The sequence below is a fragment of the Coregonus clupeaformis genome, unplaced genomic scaffold (assembly GCF_020615455.1).
Source record: "Coregonus clupeaformis isolate EN_2021a unplaced genomic scaffold, ASM2061545v1 scaf0221, whole genome shotgun sequence".
Classification (NCBI taxonomy): Eukaryota; Metazoa; Chordata; class Actinopteri; order Salmoniformes; family Salmonidae; genus Coregonus; species Coregonus clupeaformis.
Window position 1 is genome coordinate 176,264 of NW_025533676.1, and position 24,829 is coordinate 201,092.

The following is a 24,829-nucleotide window of genomic DNA, read 5'->3' on the forward strand; positions in this document are numbered from 1 at the left end:
GGGTTGTAGGTTCGATTCCCATGGGGGGCCAGTATGAAAAATGTATGCACTCACTAACTGTAAGTCGCTCTGGATAAGCGTCTGCTAAATGATTAAAATGTAAAATGTATTTGGGGAGTTTCTCCCATTCTTCTCTGTAGATCCACTCAAGCTCTGTCAGGTTGGATGGGGAGCATTGCTGCACAGCTATTTTCAGGTCTCTCCAGAGATGTTCGATCGGGTTCAAGTCCGGGCTCTGGCTGGGCAACTCAAGGACATTCAGAGACTTGTCCCGAAGTCACTCCTGCATTATCTTGGCTGTGTGCTTAGGGTCATTGTCCTGTTGGAAGGTGAACCTTCGCCCCAATCTGAGGTCCTGAGCGCTCTGGAGCAGGTTTTCATCAAAGATCTCTCTGTACTTTGCTTCGTTCATCTTTCCCTCGATCCTGACTAGTCTCCCAGTCCCTGCCACTGAAAAACATCTCCACAGCATGATGCTGCCACCACCATGCTTTACCGTAGGAATGGTGCCAGGTTTCCTCCAGACGTGACACTTGGCATTAATGCCAAAGAGTTCAATCTTGGTTTCATCAGACCAGAGATTCTCGTTTCTCATGGCTTGAGAGTCCTTTAGGTGCCTTTTGGAAAACTCCAAGCGGGCTGTCATGTGCCTTTTACTGAGGAGCGGCTTCCGTCTGGCCACTCTACCATAACGGCCAGATTGGTGGAGTGCTGCATAGATGGGTTGTCCTTCTGGAAGGTTCTCCAATCTCCACAGAGGAACTCTGGAGCTCTGTCAGAGTGACCATTGGGTTCTTGGTCACCTCCCTGACCAAGGCCCTTCTCCCCCGATTGCTCAGTTTGGCCGGGCGGCCAGCTCTAGGAAGAGTCTTGGTGGTTCCAAACTTATTCCATTTAAGAATGATGGAGGCCAATGTGGTCTTGGGGACCTTCAATGCTGCAGACATTTTTTGGTACCCTTCCCCAGATCTGTGCCTCCACACAATGCTGTCTCGGAGCTCTACGGACAATTCCTTCAACCTCATGGCTTGGTTTTTGCTCTGACATGCACTGTCAACTGTGGGACCTTATATAGACAGGTGTGTGCCTTTCCAAAGCATGTCCAATCAATAGAATTTACCACAGGTGGACTCCAATCAAGTTGTAGAAAGATCTTGGGCCACATTTTAGATCTGGTTATCTCTAAAGGTCTCGATATTTCCTCTGTCATGGTTAAAGACATGGCCCTGTCTGATCATTTCTCTGTCTTTTTTTAATCACTTATCACCCCGAATGTTCCAGTAAACTCAGTTTCTGTTAAGAAAAGGTACATTAATGAGAGTACCAATGCTCAGTTTATGGAAGCCATAGCTATCTCTCCAATAATAAGTGCTGAGTCAGTTGATGTACTCCTGGATAATTTTAATGCCAAAATATTGAATGTCATGGATCATGTTGCACCGGTAAAGGTAAAGAAAACTATGAGCAAACAGAAAACACCATGGACAACCACCATGATGGTAAGCACCCTGAAAAGAGAATGTAGGAAAGCAGAAAGCAAGTGTAGGAAAACTAAACTTCAAATTCACTATGACATCTATAAACAAAGCCTTGGTAGCTTCAACAATGAGTTACGCAGGGCCAGACAGCAACATTTATCGGGAATGATCAACAAGAATATCAACAATACCCGCACTCTATTTGTCATGGTTGACAAGCTTATAAACCCAATAAAACAGATACCATCAGAACTCATGTCCACTGTGAAATGTAATGAATTTGTGTGTTTCTTTAGTGAAAAAATTATAAGTATAAGACGGACCATCAAAACTGCTCAGTCTAAAAAGGACTCTGTACCGTCACCACGACCACCAAGACATAACTTGGTTATTATGTCGCATTTTAATACAATTGATCAAGAATCCCTAGAAGAAACAGTTCGACATCTTAAAGCTTCCACTGGCTGTCTCGACACACTGCCATCAGACTTTTTTTAAACAATGTTTAACTCTATAACAATGGACTTACAGCAAATAGTTAATGGCTCTCTGCAATCAGGCATTTTCCCAACGTCTCTAAAAACAGCTGCCATTAAGCCTCTATTAAAAAAGAGAACACTGGATGCATCTATAATGAACAACTATAGACCTGTATCAAATCTCCCTTTTATAGCCAAGATCATTGAGAAGGTTGTCTTCAATCAACTCAGCAATTTTGTGACCTCATGCGGTCTCTTAGACAAATTTCAGTCAGGTTTCCGACCTCACCACAGTACTGAAACGGCCCTGATTAAAGTTTTAAATGATATACGGCTGAATACTGATTCTGATAAAGTAACAGTTCTGGTTCTATTAGATCTCAATGCAGCATTTGACACTGTCGATCATGGAACACTTATAGATAGGCTGGAAAAGTGGGTAGGACTCTCCGGGACAGTCCTTGATTGGTTTAGATCTTATCTAGATGGCTGGAGTAACTTTGTCACCATTGGTAATCATGAATCTGATAGGGTGGCTATGACATGCGGAGTTCCACAGGGATCAGTTCTCGGACCGATTCTGTTTAATCTCTATATGCTACCTCTGGGCCAAATTTTACAGAACAACAACATTAACTACCACAGCTATGCTGATGATACTCAAATATATATGGCTCTCAAACCGTATGACAACAGCTCAATAGACTCTCTGTCACTGTATAGAGCACATAAATACCTGGATGAACCAAAATTGTCTACAATTAAACCAAGATAAAACTGAGATTATTGTGTTTGGCAACAACAACAAAAAAAGAACAAGTATTAGTTAAGAGCTGGATTCTCGGGTCCTTAAAACCAGCGATCAAGTGCGTAATCTTGGTGTTCTGATAGACTCCGACCTCACATTTAACAGTCATATCAAAGCGGTCACCAAAACAGCATTCTATCATCTAAAAAATATAGCCAGAATCAAAGGCTTGGTGTCCCAAAAAGATCAAGAGAAGCTCATCCATGCTTTTATCTCTTGTAGGGTTGACTACTTTAATGGCCTCTTAACAGGACTCCCGAAAAAGACTGTAAAAAAGCTGCAGCTCATTCAGAATGCAGCTGTTAAAATGTTAACTTGGACCAAGAGAACGGAGCACATCACTCCGGTTCTTAAATCTTTACATTGGCTTCCAGTCAGTTACAGAATTGATTTCAAAGTGGTGCTTTTAGTTTATAAATCTTTGAATGGTTTAGGACCCGAGTACATGTCTGATATGTTTGAAGAATATAAACCGAGCAGGGCTCTTAGATCCATGAACACAGGTCAGCTAGTAGAGCCTAGAGCCCAAACTAAACATGGAGAAGCTGCATTTAGCACTGATGCTGTACACAACTGGAATAAACTACCAGAAGATCTTAGATGTGCCCCAAACGTATCCATTTTAAAATCCAGGTTAAAAACACTTCTCTTTTCACGTGTCTACGACTGAGCACTTAAACTTAACCACACTCTTTAGCCTTATAGCTTCCTATGTTTTTATCCCATTTTTAATTTTTAATTTTTAATCTTTATTTTAAAAAAAATCTTGTATTTTTATTATTATGATGTTTTCATTATTTTTGATAAACATCTTTGTAAAGCACATTGAATTGCTTCAATGTATGAATTGTGCTATATAAATAAACTTGCTTGCTTGCTTAAAAATATATTTTTCCATCTGATCGACACTGCTGTCCTCAATGGCCACATAGGTCACAAGTGAGATGATTATTGAACAAGGTCTTTTGTAATTTGGCATATGGTTCACCTACAAATCAAATACAGTTCCATTATGCAATTATATTGTCTATCTCACCCACCTCTTCTCTCCCTCGTCATCTTCTCCTAAGTTAGGTCACCGTTCGGACACGTGCATTGATCTGATCTTCTGTAATATATCACTGCAATGCTCAAAAGCCAGATCAATGCTAGTGGGCTGGACAGACCATAATATTGTGGCCATAACCATGAACACCAAGGTTCCAAAGAAACCCCCAAGGATTGTGGTCAAGATACATTTTAAAACATTTAATCATGAGCTATTTCAAAATGATTTGGCTGCTGTACCCTGGGAGCTGATTTATCTAGAGGATGATTTAAATCACGCTACAGAATGTTTTATTGATTTTCTCAATGAGGTAATGGACCATCATGCCCCAGTAAGAAAGAGTACAGTTGGGTCTCGTCCATCTCCATGGATTGATGATGAACTGGGTGAGGCATTTTCTCAAAGAAATATGGCAAAAGTCTTATCAGCCAAATCTAAACTAGAAATTGATGAACATAATTATAGAACACTACGCAATTATGCAGTTAAATTAAATCGTAAGGAAAAAATGTTATTTTATAAAAATGATTTTATTGATTGTAAAAATTATTCAAAAACGGTATGGAATACAGTTAAGGGCTTACTTGGTACAGTGGGGAAAAAAAGTATTTAGTCAGCCACCAATTGTGCAAGTTCTCCAACTTAAAAAGATGAGAGAGGCCTGTAATTTTCATCATAGGTACACGTCAACTATGACAGACAAAATGAGAGAAAAAAATCCAGAAAATCACATTGTAGGATTTTTAATGAATTTATTTGCAAATTATGGTGGAAAATAAGTATTTGGTCACCTATAAACAAGCAAGATTTCTGGCTCTCACAGACCTGTAACTTCTTCTTTAAGAGGCTCCTCTGTCCTCCAATCGTTACCTGTATTAATGGCACCTGTTTGAACTTGTTATCAGTATAAAAGACACCTGTCCACAACCTCAAACAGTCACACTCCAAACTCCACTATGGCCAAGACCAAAGAGCTGTCAAAGGACACCAGAAACAAAATTGTAGACCTGCACCAGGCTGGGAAGACTGAATCTGCAATAGGTAAGCAGCTTGGTTTGAAGAAATCAACTGTGGGAGCAATTATTAGGAAATGGAAGACATACAAGACCACTGATAATCTCCCTCGATCTGGGGCTCCACGCAAGATCTCACCCCGTGGGGTCAAAATGATCACAAGAACGGTGAGCAAAAATCCCAGAACCACACGGGGGGACCTAGTGAATGACCTGCAGAGAGCTGGGACCAAAGTAACAAAGCCTACCATCAGTAACACACTACGCCGCCAGGGACTCAAATCCTGCAGTGCCAGACGTGTCCCCCTGCTTAAGTCAGTACATGTCCAGGCCCGTCTGAAGTTTGCTAGAGTGCATTTGGATGATCCAGAAGAGGATTGGGAGAATGTCATATGGTCAGATGAAACCAAAATAGAACTTTTTGGTAAAAACTCAACTCGTCGTGTTTGGAGGACAAAGAATGCTGAGTTGCATCCAAAGAACACCATACCTACTGTGAAGCATGGGGGTGGAAATATCATGCTTTGGGGCTGTTTTTCTGCAAAGGGACCAGGACGACTGATCCGTGTAAAGGAAAGAATGAATGGGGCCATGTATCGTGAGATTTTGAGTGAAAACCTCCTTCCATCAGCAAGGGCATTGAAGATGAAACGTGGCTGGGTCTTTCAGCATGACAATGATCCCAAACACACCGCCCGGGCAACGAAGGAGTGGCTTCGTAAGAAGCATTTCAAGGTCCTGGAGTGGCCTAGCCAGTCTCCAGATCTCAACCCCATAGAAAATCTTTGGAGGGAGTTGAAAGTCCGTGTTGCCCAGCGACAGCCCCAAAACATCACTGCTCTAGAGGAGATCTGCATGGAGGAATGGGCCAAAATACCAGCAACAGTGTGTGAAAACCTTGTGAAGACTTACAGAAAACGTTTGACCTGTGTCATTGCCAACAAAGGGTATATAACAAAGTATTGAGAAACTTTTGTTATTGACCAAATACTTATTTCCCACCATAATTTGCAAATAAATTCATAAAAAATGCTACAATGTAATTTTCTGGATTTGACGTGTAACTATGATGAAAATTACAGGCCTCTCTCATCTTTTTAAGTGGGAGAACTTGCACAATTGGTGGCTGACTAAATACTTTTTCCCCCCACTGTACATCTATCTCATCATGCCCATCTAGTGTGGAGGTTGACAGGAGAACAATAACAAAACCAGCTGATATTGCCAATCATTTTGCTGATTTTTTACAAAGAAAATGTCTTCCAATGGATTGATGATCATATTATGAGCAAAACAACCTGCTCTTTTAGTCTACAAATGGTGTCAGTAGAGGAGGTTTTAAACCTATTGAAGTCATTATCCAATGGTAAATCTACAGGTTATGACCTTATGGACAATTTTTACTTCGCTATGCTGCTCCCCAGATTGCAGCTGAAATACATATTTAATTGTCACTGGAATAGGGGACATTTCCAAATGTATGGAAGCATGCTAAACTTTGTCCAATCCCGAAAGACCGCAAAGAACCCATTTCTCCTGCCAATAGGTGACCAATTAGTCTACTCCCTTCACTCAGTAAGATATTGGAGGGTATTGTAAGTAGACAAATATGGGAGTACATGGAAAAGAATGATCTGATCACAGCCAATCAGCATGCTTATCGCAAAAACCATTCCACTACCACTGCATTGGTTGACATGACTGACCAGTGGCTCAATGCTATAGATAATGGCAGGTTTGTGGGTGTACTATATTTAGATTTTAGTGCAGCATTTGATTTAGTGGATCATGAAATAATTTTGACAAAATTATTGCATTATGGGTTTACTGAGGCAGCATTGAATTGGGTACAGTCATATCTAACTGACAGAAAACAGTCCACCTATATCAATGGGTCGTTTTCTTCCCCTCATGCTTTAATCTGTGGAGCTGCCTTGTGCCACTTCTTTATTTAATATATACCAACGACCTTCCTTATGCCTTATCTGAAAGTCAAGCTACTATACTTGCAGATGATACTACAATTTATACAGCAAGACAATCGGTTCAACAGGTACAGCAAGCTCTACAGGTAGATCGGGGAAATATCAGGGAGTGGGTTTGCCGGAAAAAACGTGTTTTGAACACCAAGAAAACCAAGGTTATGTTGGTCTGTTCCATCAGGAAAAGGCCAACACAGCATGGGATACTATTAAGTATGGGGGGAAAACAAATTGAGGATGTGTCAGAAACAAAACTACTAGGGGTGCAGCTAGACAACTGCTTATCATGGTCGTCTCAAATAACTAATCTATGTAAAAATAAATAAATAAAAACTGCATGCATGATCAGAAGGATAGCTAAATATTTACCGGGAAAGATTCTTAAGCAAACAACCCAAGCATTAATTGGGAGTCAGGTGAACTACTGTACTGTGGTCTGGGGAAATGCATCAGCAAGTGAAATTAGGAGGCTGTAGATTGCACAGAACAAAGCAGCAAGGATTGTTTTAAGGTGGATATATGGTTATTCTGTTGTAGATATGCACAATGCTCTTGGTTGGTCATCAATTAACAAGATAATTGAAAAAAACATGCTTATTTTATTTCACAATGTACACCATTTAAAACGGCCAAACTCCATTCACAACAGTATTCAGTTGGTAAGAGACAGACATTCAGTAAATACTAGGAATAGATTGTCCACCATCTATGTGTTATCCAGACAGAAAAGAGAAATAGGCAAAATAACAGAAACCAGAAACCTTTCAATATATATATTCAAACAATACTTTAGAACCATTTCAATATAATAAATCGGAAGGTTGTGCAGGACTATGATCGATGAAGAATCAATCTATCTTTTCAGACTGTTAGAGTATTTATCTGGTCAATATGTCAGTGTATTATGTCTGTTTGTAACAGTGTATTATACAGTGGGGAGAACAAGTATTTGATACACTGCCAATTTTGCAGGTTTTCCTACTTACAAAGCATGAAAATATCTAGAAAATCACATTGTATGATTTTTAAGTAAACAATTTGCATTTTATTGCATGACATAAGTATTTGATCACCTACCAACCAGTAAGAATTCCGGCTCTCACAGACCTGTTAGTTTTTCTTTAAGAAGCCCTCTTGTTCTCCACTCATTACCTGAATGAACTGCACCTGTTTGAACTTGTTACCTGTATAAAAGACACCTGTCCACACACTCAATCAAACAGAATCCAACCTCTCCACAATGGCCAAGACCAGAGAGCTGTGTAAGGACATCAGGGATACAATTGTAGACCTGCACAAGGCTGGGATGGGCTACAGGACAATAGGCAAGCAGCTTGGTGAGAAGGCAACAACTGTTGGCGCAATTATTAGAAAATGGAAGAAGTTCAAGATGACGTTCAATCACCCTCGGTCTGGGGCTCCATGCAAGATCTCACCTCATGGGGCATCAATGATCATGAGGAAGGTGAGGGATCAGCCCAGAACTACATGGCAGGACCTGGTGAATGACCTGAAGAGAGCTAGGACCACAGTCTCAAAGAAAACCATTAGTAACACACTACGCCGTCATGGATTAAAATCATGCAGCGCACGCAAGGTCCCCCTGCTCAAGCATGGGGCCATGTATCGATCTTGGCCAACAACCTCCTTCCCTCAGTAAGGGCGGCAGGTAGCTTAGTGGTTAAGAGCGTAGTGCCAGTAACCGAACGGTCGCTGGTTCTAATCCCCGAGCCGACTAGGTGAAAAATCTGTCGATGTGCCCTTGAGCAAGGCACTTAAACCTAATTGCTCCTGTATGTCGCTCTGGATAAGAGTGTCTGCTAAATGACTAAAATGTAAAAATGTAAATGTAAGTAAGAGCATTGAAGATGGGTCGTGGCTGGGTCTTCCAGCATGACAACGACCCGAAACACACAGCCAGGGCAACTAAGGAGTGGCTCCATAAGAAGCATCTCAAGGTCCTGGAGTGGCCTAGCCAGTCTCCAGACCTGAACCCAATAGAAAATCTTTGGAGGGAGCTGAAAGTCCGTATTGCCCTGCCCCGAAACCTGAAGGATCTGGAGAAGGTCTGTATGGAGAAGTGGGCCAAAATTCCTGCTGCAGTGTGTGCAAACCTGGTCAAGACCTACAGGAAACGTATGATCTCTGTAATTGCAAACAAAGGTTTCTGTACCAAATATTAAGTTCTGCTTTTCTGATCAAATACTTATGTCATGCAATAAAATGCAAATGAATTACTTAAAAATCATACAATGTGATTTTCTGGATTTTTGTTTTAGATTCCGTCTCTCACAGTTGAAGTATACCTATGATAAAAATTACAGACCTCTACATGCTTTGTAAGTAGGAAAACCTGCAAAATCGGCTGTGTATCAAATACTTGTTCTCCCCACTGTATGTGAAAATGTGATCGTATTATAAATTGTATTTTAATGTTTAAGGACTTGGAAGATTAGTCCAAATGAGGACTAAAAGAGATCATAATAAAATAAAAATCCACTCCCTCATCCTCCTCACTCTCTCTCCAAACAGTCTGTTGCTAGCATACAAAATCTGGGCTCAATCTCCGGCAAGAAATATGTCCAGTTCCAGTTATGATATGGCAAATTATGTTCAATACTGTTTGTGTATGTGGTTTCTGAAAGTACAGAATAAACAGGAATTATTAGTAATTATAATACTATATCAGGATATAGCAATAAAACAATATTACAAAGAAGTAACATAATAACACTGCTATAAAATAATAAGTTGCATTGACAACATGACAATTTTGAATGATATAAGAAACAGTAACTGAAGAGCTCCACAAGGGAGCAGGGCAGGGCAGAGCTATTCTAAACAGGCCAAATGAATACACAGGCCAATGCAATGGTCATGATAAGGCCAGGGCAGCTTCAAAGGATACAACACAAGCTAATACTTCTCTGACGCCATTAGCATTGTTTTACAGAACTAATAGATGAATGTAGCTACATAAGCACAATTGAATATAACACCATAAAGGTAATGAATTTAGTACCTCGCGGATCTGCTTTTATAAAGGAATACACACAGAATACATTATACTCCATACATACATATGGTGTGCTACAGTAGAAATGACATAACACGATATACAGACATTTTTATTATTGATAGGAACATACAAAGTTATTATTAGTAAGGCAAACAACAATAAAGGCAATGCAGGAGCCAGTGGGAAAAAGATTGGGCGGGATATGCGCAAATGTCTGCATACTTGACCTGGGGAAACACTGGGGGAGTGCTTGGGCTCTCACTGAAGAGAGAAGTTTGTCCGGCTCATCTAGCTAATCTTCGCCTTACATTAGCATAGCATGCCTCAAACGTAAATTGTCCACCACAGTGAAATGGGCTACTTCTATGGGAATTAATGAGGAGGCAGTTCGCACCTAATTTCAAACTGTTTGAAAATAAAACTGTTGTTGGAAAATCATTTTAAATAGACTAGTTGAAACATAGCCTATAAATAGTTAGCAGGCAGCGTGCCTGGGTTTGAGGGCAGCACGGCTTAACTGTCCTGTTGCGTAACAATTTTGGAACAGTGAGCGCATTCTGACATCACACGCATAAAAACACTCACGCATGAAAGGTTAATTTAAAAAAAACATTTATACTTGATCAATATACACAACGGATCTCACATCTGTAGCCATGAAATGCTTTGAAAGGCTGGTCATGGCTCACATCAAAACCATCATCCCAGACACCCTGAGCCCACCCCAACAGATTCACAGATGGCGCAATCGCTATTGCACTCTCCCACCTGGAAAAGAGGAACTGATTGATTATAGCTCAGCGTTCAACACCACAGTGCCCTCCAAGCTCATCAATAAGCTCAGGACCCAGGAACTGAACACCTCGTTCTGCAACTGGATCCTGGATTTCCTGACGGGCCGCCCCCAGGTGGTGAGGGTAGGCAACAACACATACACCACGCTGACCCTCAATACAGAGCCCCCTCAGGGGTGCGTGCTTAGTCCCCTCTTGTACTCCCTGTTCACCCACGACTGCATGGCTGTGCGCGACTCCAACACCATCATTAAGTTTGCTGACGACATGACGGGGGTAGGCCTGATCACAGACGACAATGAGACAGCCTATAGGGAAGAGGTCAGAGACATGGCATTGTGGTGCCAGGACAACAAGCTCTCCCTCAACGTCAGCAAGACAAAGGAGCTGATTGTGGACTACAGGAAACGGAGGGCCAAGCACGCCCCCATTCAAATCGATGGGACTGTAGTGGAGCGGGTCGAGAGCTTCATGTTCCTCGGTGTCCACATCACTAAGGATCTATCATGGTCCACACACACCAACACAGTCGTGAAGAAGGCATGACAATGCCTCTTCCTCCCCAGGAGGTTGAAAAGATTTGGCATGGGCCCTCAGATCCTCAAAAAGTTATACTGCTGCACCATTGAGAGTATTTTGACTGGCTGCATCACCACTTGGTATGGCTACTTGGCATCTGACAGCAAGGCTCTACAGATGTTAGTGCTTACGTCCCAGTGCATCACTGGGGCCGAGCTTCCTGCCATCCAGGACCTCTATACCAGGCGGTGTCAGAGGAAGGCCCTAAAAATTGTCAAAGACTCCAGCCACCGAAGTCATAGACTGTTCTCTCTGCTACCGCATGGCAAGCGGCACGGATGCACTAAGTCTGGAACCAACACGACTCTGAACAGCTTCATAAGACTGCTAAATAGTTAACCAAATCGTAACCCAGACTATCTGCATTGACACTCATCACATACTCTCCTGCTACTGTTTGTTATCTATCCTGTTGCCTAGTCACTTTACCCTCCCTATATTTACATATCTACTTAAATTACCTCGGACCACTGCACATTGACTTGGCACTGGTACCCCATGTATACAGTCGTGGTCAAAAGTTTTGAGAATGACACAATTATTGGTTTTCACAAAGTTCGATGCTTCAGTGTTATGAGATATCTTTGTCAGATGTTACTATGGTATACTGAAGTATAATTACAAGCATTCCATAAGTGTCAAAGGCTTTTATTGACAATTACATTACGTTTATGCAAAGAGTCAATATTTGCAGTGTTGACCCTTCTTTTTCAAGACCTCTGCAATCCGCCCTGGTATGCTGTCAATTAACTTCTGGGCCACATCCTGACTGATGGCAGCCCATTCTTGCATAATCAATGCTTGGAGTTTGTCAGAATTTGTGGGTTTTTGTTTGTCCACCCACCTCTTGAGGATCGACCACAAGTTCTCAATGGGATTAAGGTCTGGGGAGTTTCCTGGACATGAACCCAAAATGTCGATGTTTTGTTCCCCGAGCCATTTAATTATCACTTTTGCCTTATGGCAAGGTGCTCCATCATGCTGGAAAAGGCATTAGTCGTCACCAAACTGTTCTTGGATGGTTGGAAGAAGTTGCTCTCGGAGGATGTGCTGGTACCATTCTTTATTCATGGCTGTGTTCTTAGGCAAAATTGTGAGTGGGCCCACTCCCTTGGCTGAGAAGCAACCCCACACATGAATGGTCTCAGGATGCTTTACTGTTGGCATGACACAGGACTGATGGTAGCGCTCACCTTGTCTTCTCCAGACAAGGTGTTTTCCGGATGCCCCAAACAATCGGAAAGGGGATTCATCAGAGAAAATGACTTTACCCCAGTCCTCAGCAGTCCAATCCCTGTACCTTTTGCAGAATATCAGTCTGTCCCTGATGTTTTTCCTGGAGAGAAGTGGCTTCTTTGCTGCCCTTCTTGACACCAGGCCATCCTCCAAAAGTCTTCACCTCACTGTGCGTGCAGATGCACTCACACCTGCCTGCTGCCATTCCTGAGCAAGCTCTGCACTGGTGGTGCCCCGATCCCGCAGCTGAATCAACTTTAGGAGACGGTCCTGGTGCTTGCTGGACTTTATTGGGCACCCTGACGCCTTCTTCACAACAATTAAACCTCTCACCTTGAAGTTCTTGATTATCCGATAAATGGTTGATTTAGGTGCAATCTTACTAGCAGCAATATCCTTGCCTGTTAAGCCCTTTTTGTGCAAAGCAATGATGACGGCACGTGTTTCCTTGCAGGTAACCATGGTTAACAGAGGAAGAACAATGATTTCAAGCACCACCGTCCTTTTAAAGCTTCCAGTCTGTTATTCTAACTCAATCAGCATGACAAGTGATCTCCAGCCTTGTCCTCGTCAACACTCTCACCTGTGTTAATGAGAGAATCACTCAAATGATGTCAGCTGGTCCTTTTGTGGCAGGGCTGAAATGCAGTGGAAATGTTTTTTTGGGGATTAAGTTCATTTTCATGGCAAAGAGGGACTTTGCAATTAATTGCGATTCATCTGATCACTCTTCATGACATTCTGGAGTATATGCAAATTGCCATCATCAAAACTGAGGTAGCAGACTTTGTGAAAATTGGTATTTGTGTCATTATCAAAACTTTTGACCACGACTGTATAACCAAGTTATTGTTACTTATTGTGTAATTATTCCTTCTGTTGTTATTTTTCTATAATGTTTCTATTTTTCTCCCTGCTTTGTTGGGAAGTAAGTATCACTGTTAGTCTAAACCTGTTGTTTATGAAGCATGTGACAAATAAAATTGGATTTGATTTGGATCTATTACAACAATGTTCTTGACTCTGGCTCAGAATAACATTTTCTCCGATTTTTCAGACATACATAAAGGTTAGGTACACTCACAATGTAATTACACAAAATGGCCAAAAGTATGTGGACACATGCTCGTCGAACATCCGATTCCAAAATCATGGGCATTAATATGGAGTTGGTCCCCCCTTTGCTGCCATAACAGCCTCCACTCTTCTGGGAAGGCTTTCCACTAGATGTTGGAACATTGCTGCGGGGACTTGCTTCCATTCAGCCACAAGAGCATTAGTGAGGCTCGCAGTCGGTGTTCCAATTCATCCCAATGGTGTTTGATGGGGTTCAGGTCAGGGCTCTGTGCAGGCCAGTCAAGTTCTTCCACACTGATCTCGACAAACCATTTCTGTATGGACCTCACTTTGTGCACGGGGGCATCGTCATGCTGAAACAGGAAAGGGCCTTCCCCAAACTGTTGCCACAAAGTTGAAAGCACAGAATCGTCTAGAATGTCATTGTATGCTGTAGCGTTAAGATTTCCCGAACCATGAAAAACAGCCCCAGACCATTATTCCTCCTACACCAAACTTTACAGTTGGCACTATATAGCATTCTCCTGGCATCTGCCAAACCCAGTTTCATTCGTTGGACTGCCAGTTGGTGAAGGTGATTCTTCACTCCAGAGAACGTGTTTCCACTGCTCCAGAGTCCAATGGCGGCAAGCTTTACACCACCATGGAAACCCATTTCATGAAGTTCCCGAGGAACAGTTCTTGTGCTGACGTTGCTCCTAGATGTTTCCACTTCACAATAACAGCACTTACAGTTGACCGGGGCAGCTTTAGCAGGGCAGAAATTTGACGACCTGACTTGTTGGAAAGGTGGCATCCTGTGACGGTGCCACGTTGAAAGTCACTGAGCTCTTCGGTAAGGCCATTCTACTGCCAATGTTTGTCTATGGAGACTGCATGGCTGTGTGCTCGATTTTATACAACGGTCAGCAACGGTTGTGGGTGAAATAGCTGAATCCACTAATTTGAAGGGGTGTCCACCTACTGTTGGCCATGTAGTGTACTTTGTTCTATATTTGATTCGAATTTGATCATATGAAGATGAAGTGTATACAAAGACTGTAATTTACCTAGTGTGCTTGTTCTCGTACAGTCATTAACACTCTCTCTCCCTCTCTCTTCCCCTCTCTCTCATCCTTTCTTTTCTCCCCCTCGCCTCCCTCAATACCCCCTTTCCCATCTAACCCTCTGTCTCTCTCCCTCCCCTCTTCCCCTCCCCCTTTCTCTATTTTTCCTTCTCTCCCTCCACCTCTCCACCCCCTCTCCATAGGACAAGGAGGAGCAGTGGATGACAAAGCTGGTGTCAGGGCAGCATGACTTTGCCCTGCTACAGCCGCTGCAGTGGAACACGCGCTACGAGGTGGAGATCACGGCTCGCAACGTCAAGGGCCTCTCAGAGCCCACCTTCTACCAGTTCTTCATGCCCCAGAAACCCGACATCATAGGTACACATAGTTGTGGGACCTGCATGTGCAAGCATGCATACACAGACAATCGTGTACACACACAAAGACAACAATTGCTCAGACAAACACACACACAGTTGTTTATATTCACTGACACTCACAGACGCACGTGCACACACACACCAGTGGTGGCTGGTGACACTTTAAATGGGGAGGACGGGCTCATAGTAATGTCTGGAATGGAATAAATGGAATGTTCTCAAACGCATCAAACAGCTGGTTTCCATGTGTTTGATACCAATCCAATTACTCCGTTCCATTAATGTCTGGAATGGAATGTAATGTAATGTCTGGAATGGAATAAATGGAATGTTCTCAAACATATCAAACAGCTGGTTTCCATGTGTTTGATACCAATCCAATTACTCCGTTCCATTCATTATTATGAGCCGTCCTCCCCTTACCAGACTCCTGTGACACACACTGCTGAGCGCAAACACATACTGTACACACACTGTACTGTACCCACTCACCCAGGTAAACCCACTGTAGAGTTATGAGCACACACTCCAATCACCTTGTATTGAGGTTATGTGTGGGCAAAGGGAGCAGGATCAAATGCAGAGAGCGTTAGTTTGATTAGGCCATGCTGTTTGAAGAGAGTATCTGTCTGGGCCTTTGAAAAGTCCAACTCTTAATGTTCCTTGGAGAGAAGACTTCTGAGGCCCACTGTAGGATGCATATCATTTTCAAACAGCCCCCAGAGTTTTATATTAGACCACACATATACATACACACACACATAGAGATGCACACACACACACAAACCATCACAAAGGGAACAGTTTACAGTGAGTCACCACTTCAATATGTATGCCCCCCTGTAGAGTCTGATAAAAAAAACAAGGGGAACATGTTTTCTTTGGTGTTTACTCTTTCTGTTGCTTAGGTCGTTTCTACTGCTGCTCATGAAGGAGTGACTTTGCCTCTCTCATTACTGGGGTGGCTAAACTGCCTGTGAGTGTGTGTGTGTGTGTTCACGCGTGTGTGTTGGTGTGTGTGTGTGTGTGGTGTGTGTGTGTGTGTGTGTGTGTGTGCTGCTCCTTAAATGGAAAACAAGGCTGCGAACACAGTGCTTAAGCCGAGTCACTTCGATTGGCTGTCCCCTCTCGTTAGCGAACAGAGGGAGAGGGAGACCAGTGGCAAGAAAACCAAAAAAAACATTTATTTCCTGTTGAAGGGTCCAATGAGAGGGAAAGGAGGGGCCAAAATGGACCAATGACAATGGAGTCCTGTCACCTGTCAGTATTCGTCATTAATCGCCGCCAATGGGGTCTGTTCAGGAGGGTGAAATATTAAAGAAAAATTATATAAATGTAGTATGTAGAATAGAATGATTGTCTGTTGAATAGGGATTCGTGACAGCTCTATCCATTATATTTCTATCTGCAACCTTCTGAATATTTCCCCTCACTGAACACACCCAAATTGTTTGACTTTTGATATTGTAGTGGCACCATTAAATGCCTACCTGCAGTCTATCTGATATGCTGTATAACCTCCAAGGATCTACTATATGCCTCTGTGTTTCTTTTCTAAACAATCTCTCTATTCAATTCCCCCTCTATATGCATTATGCATTCCCTGGGTCTGAAATTGTCACTTTTCTTTTTTCCACCTCTCCTCCCTTTCTTTCTCTCTCCTAGTTTTTCTTGCAATGAACTGCCACTACACCTCCCCTCTCCCTGCTTCATTCCTTTTTTCCCATCCATAAACTGCCCTTTGAAAAATATCATTGATTGCCACTCTGCCCTTGGTTCCTTTTCAATTTACTCTCCTTCCCTCTATCCTTCTTAAATCATAGCACTCGACTCACTTTCAACCTCCTAAATCACTATAGAGTATTCCCTCTCTCCCTCCTAAATCCTCTCTTGTCCCGGCTGTTTCTTTTTGAATTATCTCCTTTCTGTGGGATTTTCAGCATCCATCTTGGTTTTATGTCCCCTGTGTGTTTACCATATGGCCTGGTGGATGTGAATGGAATGGAACATTTTGTATGTTGAATGATATTGATGTGAGTGTTTGTCTCTGTTTAAAGCTACCATAGAGCTAATCATCCTCCTGGACAATAGCATAGACTACACCCTTCCAACACACACCAGTGGTGCTGGTTTAAAGCTATTGAAAAGAACAGAACAGAAAGGCCTGCAAACTATGTGCTCCTTAAACCACCTTTAAAGGATCATTAAAGTTGTAAGTTGTACCACTGTTCACTGGTAATGTAAACTTCTAAAATATTCCCCTTGATTTTGGAAGAATACAACGTATGCATGCTTAAACTATTTCAGTACAATGCTGCTGTTGCTATCAAAATAGATATGATAATGATGCCCATTAATGTAACTGCAGTTCTCATAAATTCCGTTTTTTTTTCAGAGGAAAACAAGACAGGGTTATGTACAGCCAATTACCTTGAACCCCCCCAGAAACAAAAACTCATGTCACGATCGTTGACACATGATGAAGCGGACCAAGGCGCAGCGTGATAGGCGTACATACTTTTATTAGTGTACACACAACGAACCAAAACAATAAACGATACGTGAAGTCCTAGGTTAAATACACAAACCTTCCGGAACAAGATCCCACAAAACAAAAGTGCCAACAGGCTGCCTAAGTATGGTTCCCAATCAGAGACAACGATAATCAGCTGCCTCTGATTGGGAACCACCCTGGCCAACATAGAAAACACGAACTAGAACACAACATAGAAAATAACACATAGAAACTCCACACCCTGGCTCAACATATAAGAGTCCCCAGAGCCAGGGCGTGACAGTACCCCCCCCCCAAAGGCGCGGACTGCGACCGCGCCAACCAAACCCAACAGGGGATGGGCCGGGTGGGCATTCCGCCTCGGAGGCAGATCCGGCTCCGGGCGTGACCACCACTCTCTCGCTACCCCCCCGTAGCGCCCCTGGTTTGGTCCCGCTGGCCGGAGCTGGACTGGACACCGGTGGAGCGGATTGCTCAGGTTCTGGTGTGGAGCAGCTGACCAGGCACTGGTGGAGCAGGCCGGACCGGGCTGGCGACGCGCACCACTGGCTTGGTGCGGGGAGCAGGAACGGGCCGGACCGGGCTGACGACACGCACCACTGGCTTGGTGCGGGGAGCAGGCACAGGCCGGACCGGGCTGGCGATGCACACCGCAGGCTTGGTGCGGGGAGCAGGAACAGGCCGAACTGGGCTGGCGACGCGCACCACAGGCTTGGTGCGAGGGATGGGAACAGGCTGGACCGTACTGGGAACACACACCACTGGCCTTGTGCGGGGATCAGGAACGGTCCGGACCGGACTGGTAACACACCCCAGTACCTCTCGCCGTGCCTCTACACTCTCCTTCTCCCTCGTGAACAGTGGCCCCGTAACCTGGCGGCCTCCTCTGCAAACCTGCCGAACCGCTCTATCGCGGCCTCCCGCTGCCTCGCCGTCCACGGTGTGAGCCCCCCCTAAAAATGTTTTGGGTTTGTCTCTCCCCCGTGCTCATGGCCTCCATCCCTCTTGCCAGACTCTCACTCATCTCCTCCCAGGTCCATCCTCTCTCCTCGTTACGCTGCTTGATCCAGTCGAGGTGGGATCTTCTGTCACGATCGTTGACACATGATGAAGCGGACCAAGGCGCATTGTGATAGGCGTACATACTTTTATTAGTGTACACACAACGAACCAAAACAATAAACGATACGTGAAGTCCTAGGTTAAATACACAAACCTTCCGGAACAAGATCCCACAATAAACTAGTGCCAAAAGAATGCCTAAGTATGGTTCCCAATCAGAGACAGCGAGAATCAGCTGCCTCTGATTGGGAACCACCCTGGCCAACATAGAAATACAACGATCTAGAACAGAAACCTAGAAAACTATAACATAGAACCTACACACCCTGGCTCAACATAAAAGAGTCCCCAGAGCCAGGGCGTGACAGTACCCCCCCCCCCCAAAGGCGCGGACTGCGACCGCGTCAACCAAAACCAACAGGGGAGGTGCCGGGTGGGCATTCCACCTCGGGGGCGGATCCGGCTCCGGGCGTGACCACCACTCTCTCGCTACCCCCCCGTAGCGCCCCTGGTCTGGTCTGGCCCCGCTGGCCGGAGCTGGACTGGACACCGGTGGAGCGGATTGCTCAGGCTCCGGTGTGGAGCAGCTGACCGGTGCCTGACCAGGCACCGGTGGAGCAGGAACGGGCTGTGCCGGATTGACGATGCGCACCACTGGCTTGATGCGGGGAGCAGGAACAGGCCGGACCGGGCTGGCGACGCGCACCACTGGCTTGGTGCGGGGAGCAGGAACAGACCGGGCTGGCGACGCGCACCACTGGCTTGGTGCGTGGAGCAGGAACAGGCCGGACCGGGCTGACGACGCGCACCACTGGCTTGGTGCGGGGAGCAGGAACAGGCCGGACCGGGCTGGCGACGCGCACCACTGGCATGGTGCGGGGAGCAGGAACAGGCCGGACCGGGCAGGCGACGCGCACCACTGGCTTGGTGCGGGGAGCAGGAACAGGCCGGACCGGGCTGGCGACGCGCACCACAGGCTTGGTGCGGGGAGCAGGAACAGGCCAGACTGGGCTGGCGACGCGCACCACAGGCTTGGTGCGAGGGACAGGAACAGGCCGGACCGTACTGGGAACACACACCACTGGCCTTGTGCGGGGATCAGGAACGGGCCGGACCGGACTGGTAACACACCCCAGTACCTCTCGCCGTGCCTCTACACTCTCCTTCTCCCTCGTGACCAGTGGCCCCCGTAACCTGGCGGCCTCCTCTGCAAACCTGCCGAACCGCTCTATCGCGGCCTCCCGCTGCCTCGCCATCCACGGTGTGAGCCCCCCCTAAAAATGTTTTGGGCTTGTCTCTCCCCCGTGAACATGGCCTCCATGGCTCTCGCCAGACTCTCACTCTTCTCCTCCCACGTCCATCCTCTCTCCTCGTCACGCTGCTTGATCCAGTCGAGGTGGGATCTTCTGTCACGATCGTTGACACATGATGAAGCGGACCAAGGCGCAGCGTGATAGGCGTACATACTTTTATTAGTGTACACACAACGAACCAAAACAATATACGATACGTGAAGTCCTAGGTTAAATACACAAACCTTCCGGAACAAGATCCCACAAAACAAAAGTGCCAACAGGCTGCCTAAGTATGGTTCCCAATCAGAGACAACGAGAATCAGCTGCCTCTGATTGGGAACCACCCTGGCCAACATAGAAAACACGAACTAGAACACAACATAGAAAATAACACATAGAAACTCCACACCCTGGCTCAACATATAAGAGTCCCCAGAGCCAGGGCGTGACAACTCACAAGCATGTACATGCAAAACAAAACACTCAACACTGTTGCAATACATTTTTTTCATCAAGAGTAATTTAAGTTTGGAGATAAACTAGGTTCGGGAAGCATCCTAGAAATGCTTTGAAAATGTTTACTTTCTTATGGAGCCACTTAGGGGTCATGGTGCAGAAAAAAAGACTGGCAGGCTAATCCGTTCCCTAGTTTTCTTTCCATTCCCTTTGATTTTTGTATTTGTTCCCTCAGATGTTTTATTTGTTGTTCTCCTTATGTAGGCTACCATGATAGTCCCACTTACCCATAACATAATTATATTTAGTTAATTACAGGCTTCAAATGGTGATGATTACTTACCATTCAATAGCTTATTTCCAGTTTCAGTGTTTTCATATGCCTCTAAATCATAAGGGCAAATAATAAGTAATGGGCGTGAAAACCCCCTCAATTAGCCTAAGTAATTTCAAAAGCCTGAAAATCAAGGAGTCTCACTGGCAGTCATAACTGAATGATGTACAGTTGAAGTCGGAAGTTTACATACACCTTAGCCAAAAGCATTTAAACTCAGTATTTCACAATTCCTGACATTTAATCCTAGTAAAAATTCCCTGTCATAGGTCAGTTAGGGTCACTACTTTATTTTAAGAACGTGAAATATCAGAATAATAGTAGAGAGAATGACTTATTTCAGCTTTTATTTATTTCATCACATTCCCAGTGGATCAGAAGTTTACATACACTCAATTAGTATTTGGTAGCATTGCCTTTAAATTGTTTAACTTGGGTCAAATGTTTCGGGTAGCCTTCCACAAGCTTCCCACAATAAGTTGGGTGAATTTTGGCCCATTCCTCCTGACAGAGCTCTGGTGTAACTGAGTCAGGTTTGTAGGCCTCCTTGCTCGCACACGCTTTTTCAGTTCTGCCCACAAATGTTCTATTGGATTGAGGTCAGGGCTTTGTGATGGCCACTCCAATACCTTGACTTTGTTGTCCTTAAGCCATTTTGCCACAACTTTGGAAGTATGCTTGGGGTCATTGTCCATTTGGAAGATCCATTTGCGACCAAGCTTTAACTTCCAGACTGATGTCTTGAGATGTTGCTTCAATATATCCACATAATTATCCTTCCTCATGATGCCATCTATTTTGTGAAGTGTACCAGTCCCTCCTGCAGCAATGCACCCCCACCGCATGATGCTGCCACCCCCGTGCTTCACGGTTGGGATGGTGTTCTTCGGCTTGCAAGCACCCCCCCTTTTCCTCCAAACATAACGATGGTCATTATGGCCAAACAGTTCTATTTTTGTTTCATCACACCAGAGGACATTTCTCCAAAAAGTACGATCTTTGTCCCCATGTGCAGTTGCAAACCGTAGTCTGGCTTTTTTATGGTGGTTTTGGAGCAGTGGCTTCTTCCTTGCTGAGCGGCCTTTCAGGTTATGTCGATACAGGACTAGTTTTACTGTGGATATAGATACTTTTGTACCTGATTCTTCCAGCATCTTCACAAGGTCCTTTGCTGTTGTTCTGGGATTGATTTGCACTTTTCGCACCAAAGTACTTTCATCTGTAGGAGACAGAACGCATCTTCCTCCTGAGCGGTATGACGGCTGTGTGGTCCCATGGTATTTATACCTGCGTACTATTGTTTGTACAGATGAACGTGGTACCTTCAGGCGTTTGGAAATTGCTCCCAAGGATGAACCAGACTTGTGGTAGTCTAAAAAAAAATGTCTGAGGTCTTGGCTAATTTCTTTTGATTTTCCCATGATGTCAAGCAAAGAGGCACTGAGTTTGAAGGTAGGCCTTGAAATACATCCACAGGTACACCTCCAATTGACTCAAATGATGTCAATTAGCCTATCAGAAGCTTCTAAAGACATGACATCATTTCCTGTAATTTTCTAAGCTGTTTAAATGCACAGTCAACTTAGTGTATGTAAACTTCTGACCCACTGGAATTGTGATACAGTGAATTATAAGTGAAATAATCTGTCTGTAAACAATTGTTGGAAAAATTACTTGTGTCATGCACAAAGTAGATGTCCTAACCGACTTGCCAAAACTATGGTTTGTTAACAAGAAATGTGTGGATTGTTTGAAAAACTAGTTTTAATGACTCCAACCTAAGTGTATGTAAACTTCCGACTTCAACTGTATGTTTACAATGCAAACCAAATAGGCTCACTTGGACAACATGAACATTTGTCAATTTTGGGCGCGTACCCCTCGTGCTTCAAGTTAGGGTCATATACGTCCAGCAAAACGTGGTGCATCCAAGCACCTGTATGTGTTTATGTAGTTTACAGTTGTACATGTGACTCATCGGAGACAGAAAGGAAAGGCTTGCACATTTATTGTGCATCATTTCCAAGAGGCTTCGGTGTTAACAGGTGCAATTATGCACTCTCATCCCTGCGCTAGGCAGGTGAACATCTTGTGTGACGTAGACAACCAGGCACAGAGAGATGGCTCTATGTTCATAACTAAAACTGATAGCTATTTGCTTTTTTGTGATGACAATACATTCACCTCGAAATGAGCTAATTTCCAGGCTAGGGTAGGTAGCTAAAAAACTGCTCCGGAATATACAGTGCCTTCGGAAAGTATTCAGACCCCTTGACTTTTTCCACATTTTGTTACGTTACAGCTTTATTCTAAAATTGATTAAAAAATAAATATTTTTTGCAATCTACAAAAAACAAAAATACCCTTTGCTATGAAACTTTAAATTGAGGTCAGGAGCATCCTGTTTCCATTGATCATCCTTAAATGTTTCTACAACTTGGAGTCCACCTGTGGTAAATTCAATTGATTGGACATGATTTGAAAAGGCACACACCTGTCTATATAAGGTCCCACAGTTGACAGTGCATGTCAGAGCAAAACCAAGCCATGAGGTTGAAGGAATTGTCCGTAGCGCTCTGAGACAGGATTGTGTCGAGGCACAGATCTGGGGAAGGGTACCAAAAGATTTCTGCAGCATTGAACGTCCCCAAGAACACAGTGGCCTCCATCATTCTTAATTGGAAGAAGTTTGGAACCACCAAGACTCTCCCTAGAGCTGGCCGCTCGGCCAAACTGAGCAATCGAGGGAGAAGGGCCTTGGTCAGGGAGGTGACCAAGAACCCAATGGTCACTCTGACAGAGCTCTATAGTTCCTCTGTGGAGATGGGAGAACCTTCCAGAAGGACAACTATCTCTGCAGCACTCCACTAATCAGGCCTTTATGGTAGAGTGGCCAGACGGAAACCACTCCTCAGTAAAAGGCAAATGGCAGCCCGTTTCCCAAAAATTTTAAATAAATTAGCAAACAAATCTAAAAACCAGTTTTTGCTTTGTCATTATTGGGTATTGTGTGTAGATTGATGAGTGAAAAAAACAATTTAATCAATTTCAGAATAAAGCTGTAACATAACAAAATGTGGAAAAAGTCAAGGGGTCTGAATACTTTCATCAAGCAGAGCCAGACGGAATTCCTGCCTAGGGATGAGAGTGCATCATTGCAGCATATTTGCACCTTGAGTGGTTTTAAACGCCGTTACTAATATGCCCTTATGATTCAGAGGCATATGAATATAAGCTATTGAATGGTCATTGATCACCACCATTTTAAGCATATAGGCTGCAATATGTTATCGGCGAAGTGGGACCGTCATGGTAGCCTACATAAAGAGAAGAGGGAACCAATAAAAAATAGTAGGGAACAGATTATTTTATTTTATCAGGGGGAATGGCAAAAAAAATCTGAGGGAATTAATACAAATATGAGGGAACAGATAAAAAGACAGAGGGAACGGATTAGCCTGGCTGTTTTTTTTCTTCACCGCCATGACCCCTAAGGGACCCTTAAGTACTTTCTCTAACATTTCTACGCAATAATCCCTGGTGGAGCCTCTGAATATGACAGAAACTCTCCGAAAGGACAGACCATGTCAAGTCACTATGATAACAGTCGTTCGGTCGTCAGGCATCCCATTTATGCGGTCATTTTGAGTCATTTGAGCCGTGTGATTTAACGAGTGGCTGATTCTAGGCCTTTCCCAGGAACACTTTTATATGTGCTTTACAGCAATCACCACACCGTCGGGCCCAAATGGTCGGACCCATTTAGTTCCACAACCCTAGCGGCAACGAGGGTACTTTGCTCTTTAAAAGCGTGTTCGGTGGTAACGCTCCGTTTGGGCTCGCCGTTTTGGAGTTGTGTGCAGGCCAGTTCTCGGGTCCTTTTCGTGAGTCATCGCTCTTGCCGAATTGTTGGAGAGTGGTTAAGGAGAGAAAGTGCCTGGATATCTGTGTCTAATGTCTCTGTGACCTTTGGTCTTGGATGTGGAAGAGATGTAGTAGACAGTATAAATGGAACACTGTAAAAGCACTGGGATAAAGAGTGAAAGGAGGGCTAAACTTTTGGTCAAGGTAATGTTGTCTCGTAACTGCAAGGAGAATGTTTAAAATGACATTATAGAGTAGATATTATAGTACATGCAATTCAAGCATTAAAGTGCAAAGTTATACACTTCTTAGTTTGCTTGAAATAGCACGAGAAGAATGATTTACAACATATATGTTGCTCCAG

At 44.0% G+C, this 24,829-nt stretch overlaps 1 protein-coding gene across 1 annotated transcript in view; it reads left to right on the plus strand.

Moving 5' to 3' along the window:
- Positions 1-24,829, plus strand: part of zgc:152904 (uncharacterized protein LOC767777 homolog) — a 99,812-nt gene that overhangs the window by 54,120 nt on the left and 20,863 nt on the right. Inside the window, exon 12 of the mRNA XM_045214239.1 lies at positions 14,763-14,937. Within this exon, the coding sequence (XP_045070174.1) occupies positions 14,763-14,937 (175 nt within the window). The remainder of the gene's footprint in view (positions 1-14,762; positions 14,938-24,829) is intronic.